This window comes from Mustela nigripes, chromosome 7, assembly GCF_022355385.1.
Source record: "Mustela nigripes isolate SB6536 chromosome 7, MUSNIG.SB6536, whole genome shotgun sequence".
NCBI lineage: Eukaryota > Metazoa > Chordata > Mammalia > Carnivora > Mustelidae > Mustela > Mustela nigripes.
Genome location: NC_081563.1, coordinates 23286547 through 23302778, shown reverse-complemented (window position 1 = coordinate 23302778; position 16232 = coordinate 23286547). Strand labels below are relative to the sequence as shown.

Below are 16232 nucleotides of genomic sequence, written 5' to 3'. Positions count from 1 at the left end.
GAGAGCGGAAGGTAATAAGCAAAAATAAAATTACAATGTTTTTGAAATGCAAGCATGTTTATGAAATGCAAACATTTTTGCTGAAATCAACATCTTTTACTTTAAAATATCCCTGGGAATAGAAGTCCAAGCTTCGTTTTCCTCTGCTAGCCACTCTATTCAGTAGTTAATATGAAGCTATTTTACATCTTTCATTCCTTGGCCCCAACCACCACTCTGGATAGCCAGCATCCCAGGAGGTGAGCCAGCTGAGGGCCAGAGACCTGGAATCTGGGCTGAGGTCAGAGATGGCAGAGCATGGGATTTCCTGTGGGATCTAGAATTTAGAGCTAGGGGCTATCTGAAAGTCCCCATTCGGGGACAAAATCAAAATCAATGGTCTTCCAGCCAAGTCATCAATCCAAAGGGATTAGAGACAGAAAAAGTTTAGAAGGGCAACCTGCAGAGCAAATCTGAAGTTACTTCTCATAGACTCCTGCAAGCCTCCTCCTGGTGGGGCCAGAATCTGAGGGTGTGACTGAAAAGTCCAACAGGAGATGAATCATCAATCCTAAGTGAAGCTTGAAACACAGATATTTATCCAAAAAAAAATGCCATAGGAATAACACCAGCATTGAAATCAGAGAGACCTGGATCCAAATCCCACATCAGCTATATGTTAGTTATAGGACCTGAGCAAATTATCTGACCCTTTTCAGATTCTGTGTCCTCATCTGGAAACATGGGTGTGGCAAAGGACACTACTTGGCCACCAAAACTTGGGGCTCCCCTTCCATGGTATAGAGATGTTGCTGAAAAGTGGTTGTCCTGCCAGGGACTGATGACATTTCCCAGCCCCTCTGCATCTAAATGAGGACATGGAACAAGACCTAGGCATTAAAATGTGAGCAACAATGATGGGTATCAACTCTGAGCAAGGACGGGTGAGTATCTGGTATGCCTTCCCCACACTCTCCCCCTTCTGCCTTGGAGGTCATGATTGAAACTGTTGACATGGGGCACCTGGGTGGCTCAATCGTTAAGCATCTGCCTTCTGCTCAGGTCATGATCCCTGTTGTGGCGAGGGTGGGGGATTGGTCCCTGCCCAGCAGGGAGTCTGCTTCTTCCTCTCCCTCTGCCCCTCCCCCTTGCTTGTGCATGCACGCTCTCTCTCTCTCTGTCCATGTCCATTAAACATATAAATGGAGGGTACATTTAGGATACTTCGATTCCAAATTTAGTCTACAGAGTATAGATGAAATTTATTTTGGTGGATCCTCAGAGACATCTCAGAGTTAAGTAATCCCCCTCCAGAGATACCATAAAATGACTGTGTGTCTGATTAAGACCATAAGCCACACATATGAAGGTGGGGTAAAAATAGGGTTTCTAACGTGATCACCAAAAGAGAAGCCACTTACGGCAGACACTTGAAGGTCACATTGTGATTTCTGATAGAATTGCTTATCACATGGGGGCACCTGGGTGGCACAGTCCATTAAACATCTGACTCTTGTTTCTGGCTCAGGTTGTGATCTCACGGTCATGAGATTAAGGCCCATGTTGGTCTCTCTCTCCCTTTTAAAAAATTGCTTATCACATGAGCAACTCTGGATGGATTACACCAACATATATAACAATAACCAGATTAATTTTTTAAATACGGGTAGTGATTCTCCTCAGCAAAGCAGGAGAGGTGAGCCAGTGAAATGATACATGTAAAGTTCCCAACACCACACCTGGAACACAAACATTAGCTCCTTTTTCCTGTCAGCTCACCACAACAGTTGTGTATTGCCTATTTATCCGACATCTAGACCAGGGAATTGTGTGCAGAGATCATCTCTTCAGATCTGAAGGACCAGATACACCCAAGGCCTTGGATAATAGGAAATGTTTCTTAGCTTTTAAGGTTCAGGAATGCTCACTTGTGACGCTGACAGAACTTGAGAAATAAGACATCTTATCGGATTGCTTAAATGAACTACAGTTTGGCTCAAAATTGATGCCAGAATAGAACCCTCTTATACTGATCAATTGTTTGAAAGGCACATGATTTCAAAAATGGGGTAGAATTTATTTAACATGCTGAAGGGCAAGGATAACCCTTAGTAAGTTAATGTTTACCTTACATAGTTATCTTGTCAATGTCACAGTTTGACCTATGAATGCTATGTCCAGATTTTTAAATTTCTGGTGACTTTTCTTTGGAATGTGGGGACTAATTTTTGTCTCCTTGAGTTTGAACTGTCTTAGAGACTATCTTCCAAAAATTAAAATGTGGAGAAAGTGAAGGTGTATGCTTTCTGAGATGAGGATAGAGTGGCCTCCTTCTTGCTCTCTCGGACAGCTCACTCTAGGGAAAATCAGCTGCCATGTTGTAAGAACATTTAAGCAGGCCTGTGGAGAGGTCCACCTGATGAGGGACTGATGATTCCTGTAGACATCAAGCAAAGAATTGAGACTTTCTGTCAACAGTCATGTGAATGATCTACTACCTTGGCAGCGAGTCAACCAGCCACAGTCAAGTCCTCAGATGACTGCAACCCTGGTTAATGTCTTGACTGCAACCTCATGAAAGACCCTTAGCCAGAACCACCCTGTGAGTTGCTCCTGAATTCCCAACCCACAGAAACCTGTTTCATAATGAAACAATGTTTGCTGTTTTAAGCTGCTAAATTTTGAGGTAATTTGTTATGCAACAATAGGCAACTAATATAGGGGCCCTTTTCCACAAACCAAGAGCATTATACTGGGACTCTTCTAGGCACAAATTAAAGCATACAGTTGCATTTTAGTTGTGTATATATGTTAACATACATAAAGTACACAACTTAAGTGTACAACTCAAGGAATTTGTACATATATGTAAACACTACCCAGGTCAAGATAGAGAACATTTCCACTACTCTAAGAAATTCCCCATGCCCATATCTAGTTAATAACTCTTCCCCCCATAGCCACGTTTCTGAGTTCTATAACTAGATTGTTTTGCATGTTGTTGAACTTTATACAAATGGAATTATTCCGTATGTACTCCTGCATGCCCAGCTTCTTTCACTCAGCATAATAGTTTTTAATTTTATATTGTTACATATTTCAGTAGGTTGCTAGTCTTATTCCTGGGAAGTATTCCATTGTACAATTATGCCAAATTTATTTATTTCCCTACTGACAGACATTTGGCTTATCTCCAATTTGAGGGCATTATGAATAAAGCTAGTAGGAATATTCTTGTCCCTTTGAAGACCTAGTCATTCAATGCTGTCAATATCCTTGTTCTTTTGAGGACCTAGGAATTCAATACTCTTGGCTTAAATCTTAGGAGTGGAACTGATGGGTCATAGGGTGGGTGTACACTTAACTATCAAACAAGCTTCTAGAGTAGTTGGATCATCTTACATTTCCACTCAAAGAAATTTTTTTTTTTCCATTTGAGGCAAACTCAGTTTGAAAAGAAAGAAAAACAAAAGTTAGTCTTGATGAAAAGTGAGTGGCAATGAATAAAGAGCTTCTTAAATTATTTGGAGTAGTCAAGAAAACCATTCCCCAAGGCACAGAGCTTCTGACAGCTGACCCTCTGGGCAAATATTTTTATTTTGATCGTTGGTTTGGACATCATTTTAGCCACTTAGACCAAAGGTTTTCATAAAGATGATTTGACCAGGGCCCTAAATCCCGAGAGAAGAATTTACATAAAGAACCCTTCAGATGAGCTTTCCCATTCGGCTAAATGGAAGAATTTTCCCACATGGCATGCTTGTTTACTGAGCCTGCCTAGCTCCATGACAAATGAAACAACTTCTTGATGCCTAACACAGCCCCCAGGCACTGAGTAAGCTGCGTGTTTCCCATGAGTTCAGCCTCAAACAAACAGATTGGATAACTTTCATAATTATGCACTCTGGGGCATAGGGCTGTGATAGGCTCAGGCTCCGCACACAGCCCCAGCAGCCTGTCCCCAGCTTGCTCCCGGCATAGGAGGTGTCTCTATGTCCTTTCTGGTTCTGAAACCAGCCTGACGCTCACGGGATTATTTTCATCATTTGTATAGGGTTCTGTAAGAGAGAATGAAAACAGCCAGAATATCAAGTCCAATCTCAAGTAACTTCAGAAGATACTCAATGCGATCTTTTTTTTTTTTTTTCCTATTAGGAAAATTAGAAATTGGCAACCAACAAAAATGAGAAATGGTTCAGTTAAAAAAAAAAAAAAAAACCCTTAGTATGCAGATGATGGGAATTGTGTATTTAAGGGCAGAGGAATGACATGAGGAGGAAATACTGAGGCCACAGTGTGCTGAGCAACGAGCCATTCTACACCCACGGAAGGGCCAAAACCCAGATCCAGAGCTGCATTATTTCCAGGTAATTCAGGAAAGGATTGGGGCTTGGTCCTGGACTAATTCATGAATTTTCTCATGACTTTTATTATTATAAGTGGCTTAGATGCCAGGAGGAAAGGAATAAAGAATTTATTTTCTTCCTTTTCTCTCTCTCCCTCTCTCCCTCCCTTCTTTCGTTCCTCTTTCTTTTTTAATTTACCACTGGCCAGGCACTCACCAAGCATGAGTTAACTTAATTCCTACAACAGCTCCATAAAGTACGTACCATTATACCCATTCCAAAGATGGTCTTGACCTCAGGGAGTTTAAATGACTTTCTTCTCCCAACTCAAAAGAGAAGGAGCAGGATTTGAACCCAAGTCTCTCTACTCCTCGCTCTAGACTTCTGACAGTTTTTACAAAATTAAAAGAAATATTAAAATGAGCAGACTCTACCCTTCACTATGGACAAGGACTCCACGCTCAGATTGTGTAAAAGCTGTGGTCAAAAAGGAAAATACATTTTTCCTTAATGTTCTACTCCTAATGACCAATGGCTCCCTGCTGTCTAGGGTTGGCTTATTCTCCTATGAGAAAGATTTAATTAAAATCCTCTTTCTTTTTTTGTTGTTGTTGATTTTTGTTCGTTTTGCTTGTGTTTTTGGTTTTTTTTTAAGATTTTATTTATTTATTTGATAGAGATCACAAATAGGCAGAGAGGCAGGCAGAGGGTGGGGGGGGGGAGCAGGCTCCCTGCTGAGCAGAGAGCCCTATGAGGGCTTGATCCCAGGTCCCCAGGATCATGACCTGAGCTGAAGGCAGAGGCTTTAACCCACTGAGCCATCCAGGCACCCCTAAAAGCCTCTTTCTTTGAGAGCATTGCCTCCCTGAGCCCCTCTGCTCCATAGGGACCAGCCTTGAACTTTACATGATAGTGAGTTTTCTCTGCTTTCCCCTCCAAACCAGGGAAGACGGCTCCGCGGCTATTAAACTCACTTTCTAGTGTAAAGAGAAGCCACATTGCCTTCTCTATTCCCTGTCTTATTTAGAGAAGTTCTCTAACGCTAGAGCCGTTGTGTTTGTATAAGCCACACAAACAACAATGTATTGCTCCAATTACTGTCGATTGTGTTTTGGGGTCTCCTTGATAATAGCAGGTTGGAGCACACTTGGCTGGGTTGCCCTTATTAAACTGTGAAGGTCACTTCTCCGCCTGGATCTGTAGCCGGTGAGCCCTCCCTTCTCTTCCACAAATAACGTCTCTTCCAGAGCTTTCTGCAATTAGGGCTCATTTCTCTAGGTTTCATATGGCAGGCGTCTGAACAGAATTAAAAGCATAAGCACGTGCAAAAATAATCCGCTTCCCAAGATAGTAAATGCTGAGAAGTTCTATATTGGAACACACTGCGAGTGCTGACTGGCTAGGCCATGATTAACCTAATAGGCTTAAAGTTCCACTTGCCATCCACATCTGTCGGGACCGGAGCAGAACGCAGGCGCATAATCCACAAGACTGAGGTCCTGGAGAACTGCCCCGCTGCTTACTCACTGCGGAGGGTTCAAGACACAGAGCAACAAGACCACAGGCACCGCGGCCTCTTCGCAGTGGGGCCAAGGAAGGAAGGAAAGGGGGCTCCAAGGACCCGGTGCCATGGACCTCAGAGCATTCTGGCCTGGAAATTGCCTGGACCGACTCGTAAGGCTGCCTTTCACTCGTATTTCAAGGACAGTTCTCTGAAAACTGTGAAGACTGTGGGTAGGAGAGGTCTTACAGGCTGAAATCATGGGGTGCACACCTTCTCACAGTGACATTGTTAATAGCGTTGCTAAGAGTGGCATCCAGTTTTTTAAAAAGCCCAAAGCAATTCTTCCAGGATGTCAGAGGGGCAGTGAAAGATGCTCTATCCCTTTGCTGGTTCCAAGCTGCACCTGCTATGATTCTGGGGGAGACCCATCCCAGGGACAGAGGCTGGCAGAGGAACAGCCAAGGGTCGGGTGGACCCAAAGCCCAGCGGAAGGTCTCTATCGGCGCACAAGAGATCTCACTGCAGGCCAAGGGAAAGCTATGGAGGGAATGCCCCTAGAAAGTGAAACCTCGCCGCCCCAGCTGGACAAGTCACAAAGCCACAGGGCTAAGGACCTTCCATCCAAGACGCAGAGCTCCCACAGGTCACAAGGGGCAGGCTTTTCCAGGGAAGAGAGTGAAGAAAGGAACACCCAGCAAAGGAAGCTGAGATGCCACACATGTGACCAACAGGACCATTGCTGCCAAACCATCCTTCCTGCTCATGAGCCTGAAAGCAAGGTGGATTTCCCTGAGCCCCTGGTGAAGGCCCACCAGCACGCCTACACCTACCTCCACTCCTGCCTCTCCAAGTACGAAGCAATCCTGTGCCTCATCCATCAGGCCACCCAGACCCAAGAGCTGTTGCAGCCTATGGTCACCTTCCTGCTGCTGTGCTTTGATGAGGTCAACCAGCTCTTGGGCGAGATCTCCAAGGATGGAGAAATGCTCCTCCAGGAAGTCCGGGAGGATCTGGCTTGGCCGTTGAGAAAAGGAGAGTCCCAGGAGCGGCCAGACCTCCTGCAGCAGCTTCTGCAGTACACAGTCAGCAAGCTGCTGGGGCTCAGTGGCACGGTGGCCTCCATCACCAGCAGCTACCTGGAGGGCTCCAGCAGTTACCACCATGCCACTGCGAGCCTCTTGGGAAAGAAGCTGAGCACAAAGAGGGCTGCAGATGAATGCCTCCTAAGGGCTCTGGGGCAGCTGGAGAGCTTGGCAAGTGGCCACGGGGACCCTGGGATGCAAGGTGGACCCTTGTGCTCTGAGGACAGCGGCATCGGTGGGGACAATGAGTCTGTGCAGCTGGGGGACAGGCTGGGCAAGCAAGCCAGCTGGGACTCGGGGTCAGAGCCCGCAGAATGCAAGCCAGTGCATTCAGCCACGGGGGAAGCCAGGCTGTCGGGAAAGACCTGGCAGCAAAGTCCTTCCCGGATGGGTGCAGACAGACCCCAGGACTGCCCCCTCTCCAGGCCTCCAACTGCAAAGGTGCAGCCCGCGGCACAGTGGGGAGCAGGTAGCCCACGCCCCTCAAGCCCAGGCCCAAAAACGATGACCGCCAGGCCTCTGGGGATGGGCGAAAGTACCCTGTGTGAGTCCCCTGGGATCGGGGTCTCCATGGAAGCAGATCTTTCTAAAAGTTCCAGGTTAATGGACACTCCTTCCTTCAGTGAAGGGGAGGACAGTAGCCCAGAGGGGGAGGAAGACCAGGTGAGCGGTATGAGTCCCTGTCCATGGCAGGAAAAGTCTTCCCCTCCAAGGCCACGCTCTTCACCTGGTGGCCCAGAGAGCCCATTTCAGCCACACCCCAGGAGGCTCGATAGCCCCGAAGCTCAAGAAATGATTCTGAAGATGAAGGAGGCAATCAGTGAAAGGATCAAGTTTGTCCCTGTGCCTTCTGGGACCCAGGACTGGGCCGATGAGGAGGAGCGGAGGACAGCGGTCTCCCCAAGACCCAACACAGCCAGCGGCAGCAGCAGGGCCGCTGTGAGGCAGAGGAGGTCCCAGTCAGAGGGGTGTCTGCAGAGCCACATGGAGGACCCCACCTTCCAGGAGCTGCGGAGGGTCCAGAGAGACCTGAGCCGGAGGCTGGAGGCATTTTACGCCCTGCGTGCACGGCAGCAGGGACGGAGCCCGGAGCGGGTGCGGCAGCCCCAAGCTGCGGCTCTGAGGCCTGACACCTGCAGGGGCTCCCAGAACAACACCATCAGCAAGCTGAAGGCCTCCCTCACCAAGAACTTCGTCATTTTGCCAAGTCAGGACAAGAGCATCTTGCAGAAATGTGGTCCCCGTCCCGAGGGTGAAGAGCCCCGGCCAGGGGAGGGGGAGGGGCTGCCAATCACCATCCCGTCGGGTGAGAAGACCAGTGAGGCTCCAGGGGCCGAGGACTGGAATGTCAGGGGCCGTCCCAGCAGAACATCCGTCAAGAAACTCATTGAAACCTTCAGTCCCACCAAGAGTCTGAGGACCCTAGAGGACTCTAAGGACGCTGGGCCAAGCCCCTGCCTCAGGAAGTGGGGGATCCCCATCATGCCTCCCAGATTTCCCATTTACAGGGGGCTTGCCCCTTTGTATCCCAAGCCCCGAATTTCTCCAGCAGCAAGTAGAGAATCTCTCCAGGAGGGCCCAGGCTGGAGGCCTTTATCGCCTATCTTCCCCCGTCTGCTGACATCAGGAGCGCCCAAGAAGGAGGACCTCAGTGTCAACAGTGAACCAGAAGATGACCCAGAGCATCTCCCTCCACCGCCTCCGGAAATCCTGATGGACAAGTCGTTCACCTCTCTGGAGCCCCCGGAGAGCAGCACGCCAGCAGAGAGCTCTCCCAAGGGGACCCATGTGCCAGGGCTGGGAGGGGCCGACCCTGCCCGGAGAACGTGGGCTTCCCCGAAGCTAAGAGCCTCCATGAGCCCCACTGACCTACTACCCAGCAAGAGCGCGACTGCCCCCACCAGGCCCCACAGCACAGGACTAGGGGGCAGCAAGAGCGGCTGCGGTACCAGAAAACTCACCATGGACCTGAGCCGCCCGTCAGTAACCAGCAGATACCAAGAGGTGGAGGGCAGAGGGGCTCCAAGTCAGGCTCCCACAGACAGGGTCACCAGCCTGTCCAAGCATCCCCAGAAGGCCATCCCCTGGCACCACTCCAGCCACACATCTGGGCAGAACAGGACCTTGGAACCCAGCCTGGCCAGGCCAACACGAGGGTCGCATTCTCCTGAAGCCCCCAGGCAGAGTCAGGAGAGAAGCCCCCTGCTGGTCAGGAAGGCCTCTTCCACGAGGGGATACTGGACACCCCGAGCGGACAGGAGGCATCCCTCCTCTCACAGACCTGCCCAGCCAAGTGCTCCCCCCGTGCATGGCTCCCCCAGCCCACCGGTCAGCCCTCCGATAAGCCCCACGGTGCTCAGCCCCGCAACGATGAAGGAAGGAGCATCCCCCCCCCCCCCGCCCCGGCCCCCCAACACTCCCCCGGTGAGCCCACCCGCACAGCACACCTCCAGCCCCGCTACCCAGCACACAGAAGCGAGCTCCTCTTCCTCTGCCACCTCCCCCTCCCCACCACCAGTATCCCCAGCTCTGGGGCACAAGCAAACAAGAGACTCCGAGGACAGTCAGGCAGCCACGGCCAAAGCGTCTGGGAACACACGTTCCATATTCTGTCCAGCCACCTCCTCTCTGTTTGAGGCGGCCCTGCCACCTTCGACAGCCCGCCCACTTGCCACAGCATCGCTGCCCCCTGAAGCTGGCGGCCCTCGCGGGACCCCCGCAGGGGGCTGGAAGAGCTCAGGGCCACGGCAGAGGGCAGGCTCACAGCGGGGCATGGCTCTGTGTGCCCTCAACCCTCAGCCTTTCATCAGAAGGACAGCTTCTGACCGCCGGCCAAGTGTCCGCCTTCGGCTGCCTGTCTCCGGCGCCCCCAGCGACGCTTGTCAACCAGCGCTCTGCAGGAGCAGGTAAGGAGGGTCCTCGGGCCAGAGCCGAGAGCCCCTTGGGGTCATCTGGGTCAGTAGTTTCCAGACTGTGCTCCAAGGGGAGAGGCCGAGGACAGGGAACTGCGATATGACCTGCCTCCCGCCATCGGACCCATCCTTGAGCAGCCGCACTTTCATCTGTCACTCATTTCAGGCTCCCAGGAAAGATTTTTTTTATTTTATTTTTATTTATTTGACAGAAATCACAAATAGGCAGAGAGGCAGGCTTTAACAGAGAGAGAGGAAGGGAAGCAGGCTCCCTGCTGAGCAGAAAACCCGATGTGGGGCTCGATCCCAGGACCCTGGGATCATGACCCGAGCCAAAGGATGAAGCTTTAACTCACTGAGCCACCCAGGCGCCCCCTCCCAAGAAAGATCTTAACTGAGAGAAGCTCTGCTGTGTTAAAAATAGAGTTTAAAACAATCACCTTAATCCAAGCATACCCTCCCCTTTATTTTACATTTGCGGTAGAAGGCGAAGTGAGGTCCCCCCCCCCCCCGCACTGAGCCACAGTCAAGCCGTCTGGAACCAGCGACCAGATTTCTGTTGTCTCTGGTTTACTGAGGTTCTCAGCCTTGCAGTCCCCACAACCCCTTTAAAACTCTTAAGAATTACAGAGAACCCAAAAGAACCTTTGAGTAGGTGGGTTGTATCTCTCCCTTTTTACTGTATTATAAATTACCTAAAATATCTACGAATTCATTTTCTCAATGACCCCCACTATCCTTCACCATTAAAAAGTAGGTATATTTTCCACGACCAATACATTTAGTGAAAAGAGGGTCCTTGTCTTATATTTTTGCAAATCCCTTTCATGTCTGGCTTCCAGGAAAGAGGGCGGCCTGCTCAGAACCTCAGAACCGCTTCTGCAGTCCATCTGGAGTGATATCACACAGGACGTAGACAGGAAAAGTCCTGCATTTATGAAAGAATGAGTGGAAAAGGCAAATGATATCTTGGTAGTATTTTGAAAATAGTTTTGACTTCATAGATGCCCCTCCAAAGTGTCTCGGGGACACCCAGGGGACATGCCTTGAGATGTCCTAGAGGTATGGAATATAAAGGTTTAGCTTTCCCACAACCCCAAAGACTTGCCTCTACTTTCCTTCCACTCTAGCCTCACCTCCATCTCCCCGTGTGGAGGTGTGGAGGGCAAGAAAAAGACCCTTTCATGGGCATTGAGTACCAGAATCGGCGGAAGGATGGCCATCCCTACCCTTGGCAGACTGAGTTCCCAGTGTGTGTCGCTTGGGAGGGCAGCTGACTTGCATGTCATTGGCCCAGCCATGCAGGCAGGCCTGGGCATGGGATAGTAGCCGATCATGAATCATGGTAGAGCCAGTGCCTGAACATGGAAAGAAAGATACATGTGCCCAAGTGGGTAGAACACATGGGGAAATGGCATCTCTTCCAGAATGCAGCCTAGGGAGAAAACTCTGAGACCTGTTGGAGAAATCTCTTATCAATGTGTCTCGATATCAGATTGGACAAAGTTCAACCGTCCTGGTCCTTGCTATCTTTGAAAGGCCCCCTGCTGCGACAATCTGCAGTTTATCTCGGCCAGAGTGACACGGGTTACGGGACTCCACAGTCCGTTGAGGCATACATGGTAATTTTTTACAAAGTGCTCTGCAGCCAATTTTGAATAAAGTTATTATCTAGGGAAAGTTGTGCATTATTATAGTTATATAAACTTCCCCAGCCACTTGAAAGAAATGAAATATTGATTATTTTTTGCAAGAATCTTAATGTAATGCTGCTGCTCTTTTCTTAAATCTAAAATGAACTTCCTACAGCACAGTGCTTTTCATCTAAGAACCTCTATAAATGTTAATGCATTACTCCTCGCACTGGCCACTTACTCTCTTATTACATTTCTAAAACTGCGCCCTTCAGGAGAAGAGCTCGGGAGAACAGGGACAATAAAATGGCATTAATTAAAAACACTAACATTTTAAAACAGCAGTAGCAATAATAAAGTAACATAAAATTGTTCAAGAAGAAAATAATGCCCTTCTCTCAGGCATCTCCACAGAACAGGGCAGCCTAAAAGGTTGTTTTATGTCCTGAATCTCAATACTTAGGGAGATGGGGTAGATGGGATGGGGGCGGGGGCAGCGAGAAGTGCTTATAGCTTGAAAGAAAGGATTCGTAAACAGGAGACTTCCCAAGGTTGCCTGAAAGGTCACAATAATGGCTCATACTCCTTCCCCTGCCTCCTGGTAAGACCCCACCTCCAAGCCACTCGGAGCTGAACCTGTTGAATGTGAAGGGAAAATGCTCACCACCCCCCATCCCTCGACCCCTCTGCCCCTGTACAGTGGACATCTGCGAGCAGAAGCATGCCAGCAGGGAGTGTTTCTCACTCTATAGATGCATTTTTTTTTTTTTTAACCTGCCCTCCTGCATATCAGAAACCAGACCGAGGAGGTAGGCATGATTTGCCTGAGATCGTGTAACTAGCCAACAGGCCAGTGGGAGAGAGCCAGAAAGACTCAGAACAGGCTGTTTCCCCAAGCAGGGACTTGTAGGAATGCAACCGCCCCATGGTATCTTGCATCAGAGGCGGGATGACCTGGCCTACCCCTGGCATTGAACTACTTCTCGTCATCCCGTGCCAGGCACAAAGCCCTTTTATAGAAAAAATGATGATGTTTATATCCTCCCGATCTTGGGGTCCAGGGGATTGGCAACGGTCCTTGGAGTCTCACCGAGGAAGCTCAGTCACTAAGCTGTAGCTGTTACTTATGCTTTGAATCCCCTGACGGAGGTGCCATCTCTGGGTCTTAGCACACTGGGGCACTGTGAGCATTCAAGAAGGGTCCAGACTTTCTCCCCTCAATACAGTGCTTTTAGCCTTTGCTTGGACTGGACCACCCAGGCAGAGGCTCTTAGCAGCGCAATCCCCCAACCCTGTTTCTTGGATCAGGCTCCCAACCCACCAGCCGGGCAGTGGCTACACATCCTGCCTCCCCAGCCTTTCTGGGATCAGGCGGATCCCAGTCGCCGCGTGGCAAGCAGGAAAATCTACCTCCAAGCCTGAGCCTCAACCTGGCTGGGGTGGGAGAAGACACAGTTCTAGGACAAAATCCTTTGTCACCTCCACTGACCGAAGACACTGGCCCTGCCCGTCCCGTTCTCCTGCCAGCACCTCCAGTCGTGGAGCGGCAAAGGGTCCTCCATGAGGTGCATCAGGCTGGTCCTGAGCGCAGAATCACCCTCAGAATCAGGCAGGGACCAGAAATGGGGCCCGAGCCCGGCGCGGCTGAGGCTGGCTCTGAGGAACACAGGGAGACGCTCAGGGCGGAAAAATCCCGGGTATGCCCATTTCAGTTCCCACCCCACCTCACCCCACATTCCGGCCACCCCCATCCTAGTGGGATCCCAACTCAGACTTGCCCTCCGCTGGTTGGACAGCTCGGGGAAGCCTAACCACAGAACCAGGCGCACTGCGTGATAAAACTCCGGGGATGGCGGAGAAACCACTGTCACTATCGGAGAGAAGGACCTTCTGGTCTCCGCACGTGGGGAGCCGGGTCCAATCCTGGACCTGAGATGACTGACAGCGAGGCTCTGACCCTCAGGTGCCTACCCGTTATGTGACAGGGTGGTCCCTCATTTCCTGTCCAGGGCTGACTTCCTGTTCATGCTAGCAAGCAGAGTGACTGCAGGCTGTTTACTGAGCACTTACCATGTGCTCATTCCAAGCGACCTGTGAGATGCGCACTTTTATCATCTCTGTTCTACAAAGAGAGCAATGAACTTGCTCCAGGATACGCAGCTAGTAAGTGCAGAACTTGAACCCGGACAGCCGGACTCCCACTTCCAGGCAGGAGCAGTGAGGCCAGCCAGCCAGCACAGGGCCCCTGTGGCCCTCGGAGCTGGTCCCCCTTCTGGCCTCAGCTGGCTCCGCACTTGTGGTCCTTCTCCATGCTGCACCCACAGTGCACACTCGGGGTCCCTCTCCCCTCAAAGCCCCTCCTCTCGCGGTGTCACTCAGCAGCTGGGAGGCTCTGTCCTAGCCAGATGCCAGGCTTGGGCCAGGCACTTTCCCTTTAACTCCGTTCAGGAAAAGGGAGGCAGCTGAGCAAAGCAGGGTGCGGTGGGGTTTTGTTTTGTTTGGGTTTTTTTTTTTTTTTGCTGTTATTGTTGGTGTTATTTTTAATTCGACTAGCTAAGCCTTGCCCTTTATTAAATAAGAAGTGCTTTAAAAAAACAAAAATAAAATAAAGGCCCAGCTCCCAGAGTTCCTGAGGGAGCTGCTTTGTTCAGAGCAGCGGGATCCTGGGCGTGAGGGGAAGAACAGGACTCCTGCTGTCCGCACAGACCCCTGGGCTCGGTTCCCACGGTGCCAACCACGGCACGCGGGCACACACCAGGACGGCACCAGCCAGGCAGACCTGGTGAGGGAGGGCGGAGGCGGGGCACTGGGAGTCCATGGGCCTGTGGCTGAGACAGATAGCGAGGGACTGAGGGACTGAGAGAGGCAGGGTGGAGGTGGAGGGGGCGGGAGGGGGAGCCAGAAGGAACAACTGAGGAGCGTCTGATCAGCAGCTGTCCTTTCTCTCTGCAGCAGCAGTGAGGAGAGCCCCAAGAAGGACACAGAGCCATGGAACAGCCCCTGTGCCCCAGAACTGAGGGGTGGTGGCAGGGGCGCGTCTCCCCCAGAGCTCTTCGTGTTGGGCCAAGGGCTGCAACGGGAAGCCCGAGCCAGCCACACCCAGGACAAGCCTCAACAGAGGGAAGTAGCCTGACCGGCTAACCAGCAGGGTCACACGGATGCCAGCCACCCCACAAGGCGATGGGTGACAGCCAAGCATCAGACTGTCCCAGGGAGGGTGGCCAACCAAACTCCTACTGAAGCGTCCTAGAAAGATCTGGAAGGTGCACTGCCCAGAGAGTCTGCTGAGTTCTAAACCTTTGCCATTTTCGGTCCCAGATTCTGGTTTGCATTGGGGTACAAAGGTTAACTACAACCTTGGACCCTGGCGCTCTTTAATCCTTCAAGTACTGGCCTTAATTTAGGGGAAAAATGCATTTGTTGCAGGCTGCTTGGTGGGCTGGGGGAGGGGGGGTTGCTGGGGTGAGTTTCATGGACTTATTTAACCCCCACAATAAAGAATGAAGCAGATAGCGCCCCTCTCCCCACCCCCGAGCCTGAAAGTGTCGTGCCTGTGCCTGACGTCACACAGCCAGGAAGAGAACAGAGCAAAAATTCCAACAGGTGTGCCTGGCACCAGAATCCCTTGGTTTTTTGTTCCATTTCGTTGCCTATGACTATTCCCTCACACCATCTGCCTAAAGCAAACATAGTTGTACAAATGGTTGGAAAGCGTGGCGGTTTGTTTTTTGGTTTTTTGTTTTAAGATTAAGTAGTGGCCCAGGGTTGCGGCCACGCCACTGATGAGAGCTTTGTTTAGGAGCCGATCGCTCCAGAGATAGGAAGACTGAGGAGGAATGGAGACACACACCCTCCTCCTTCTCCTCCTTCCCCAGCACAGACCAAAACCCTCCACCCATAGCTTCCAGCCCACTCCCACGGCTGAGCAGCCTGGGATCAGGATCGTGTCTCAGGGGCGTGTCTTGGGTGCTCTGCCCCACACATCCCCACGCCTCTCCGATGGGCTGGGTACGACCCAGCCTTGCAAATACACAGCCTGCCCTGCACGTCCCACGGGGGCTGGAGCTCGCGGACATGCACACGTGCACGCATACAAACCCTCGTGCGCACGCCGGTCTCCCCAGGCGGCTTCTCCGCTAGCTTCATTGCCCAGTCATCCGCACAACTTCTGCCGAGGTTGAAAGGGAGGTGAAGAACTCCTGCTCCTGCCCAAACCCCGCTTCTGCCAATGCTCTAGATATTGGCTGCAGATCTTGGAATGTTTCCATGGGCGGCTGTGGAGGGCTTTCTTTTTAGAAACGAATTTGCAGTAATTGGGTGATTCAATACCGGCTCAAGAATTCTCAGCCACGGGTATAGCTAAGGGACCAACCCCCAGATCTGCAGCAAAGCTGATTTTTTTTTTTTTTTAAGTTTGGGAAAATTATAGACTTCAAATCCTTTCTTGTTGAAATAGATCCTGGCTCAAGAAGATGTCCTCTGGGTCCTGGGGAAGATACCATCTGTAAATGGATTCACTGTGACTTTTCCAGTTATTAAAGTAGGGGTGACAAGGATGATCTCTTCCAAGGCACCCAAGGAACAGATGATTAAACTGCCGGAGGCGCCGCACCGCCCCCACTCTGTTGGGAGGTGTCTGTCCCCACCCACACGGCTGCCTAGTGTCCCAGCGGAGTTCCGCGGCAGCAGGGTGGGTTCCCGGGCCGAGCCACACGCAGGGGTGAGTGGGTGGCCACAGGAAATGGGAGGAAGTCCAGCTCCCGGGGCAGGCAGGG

The 16232-nt window shown here is 50.9% G+C and overlaps 1 protein-coding gene across 3 annotated transcripts; it reads left to right on the top strand.

The window, feature by feature from the left end:
- The first annotated feature begins 6086 nt into the window (after positions 1 to 6086).
- PCARE (photoreceptor cilium actin regulator) lies at positions 6087 to 15249 on the top strand. Of its 3 annotated transcripts, none has more exons than XM_059407588.1 (2): positions 6087 to 9817; positions 14410 to 15249. In XM_059407588.1, the coding sequence occupies exons 1-2, from the start codon at positions 6087 to 6089 to the stop codon at positions 14588 to 14590; spliced, it is 3912 nt and encodes a 1303-aa protein (XP_059263571.1). In that variant the 3' UTR covers positions 14591 to 15249. The 3 variants fall into 3 exon arrangements, 1 of the variants encoding a protein (XP_059263571.1); XR_009405563.1 differs by lacking the exon at positions 6087 to 9817 and adding an exon at positions 14103 to 14239 and having other exon boundaries at positions 14413 to 14502; XR_009405562.1 differs by lacking the exon at positions 6087 to 9817 and adding an exon at positions 14103 to 14239 and having other exon boundaries at positions 14410 to 14496.
- The last annotated feature ends 983 nt before the right edge of the window (positions 15250 to 16232 follow it).

What these genes read in the sequence shown, in the direction of transcription:
- PCARE (XM_059407588.1), top strand. Translation starts at nt 6,087, where the DNA reads ATGGGGTGCACACCTTCTCACAGTGACATTGTTAATAGCGTTGCTAAG. An exon ending in CCAGCGCTCTGCAGGAGCAG is followed by an intron (nt 9,818 to 14,409) that starts GTAAGGAGGGTC and finishes TTCTCTCTGCAG; the next exon opens with CAGCAGTGAGGAGAGCCCCA.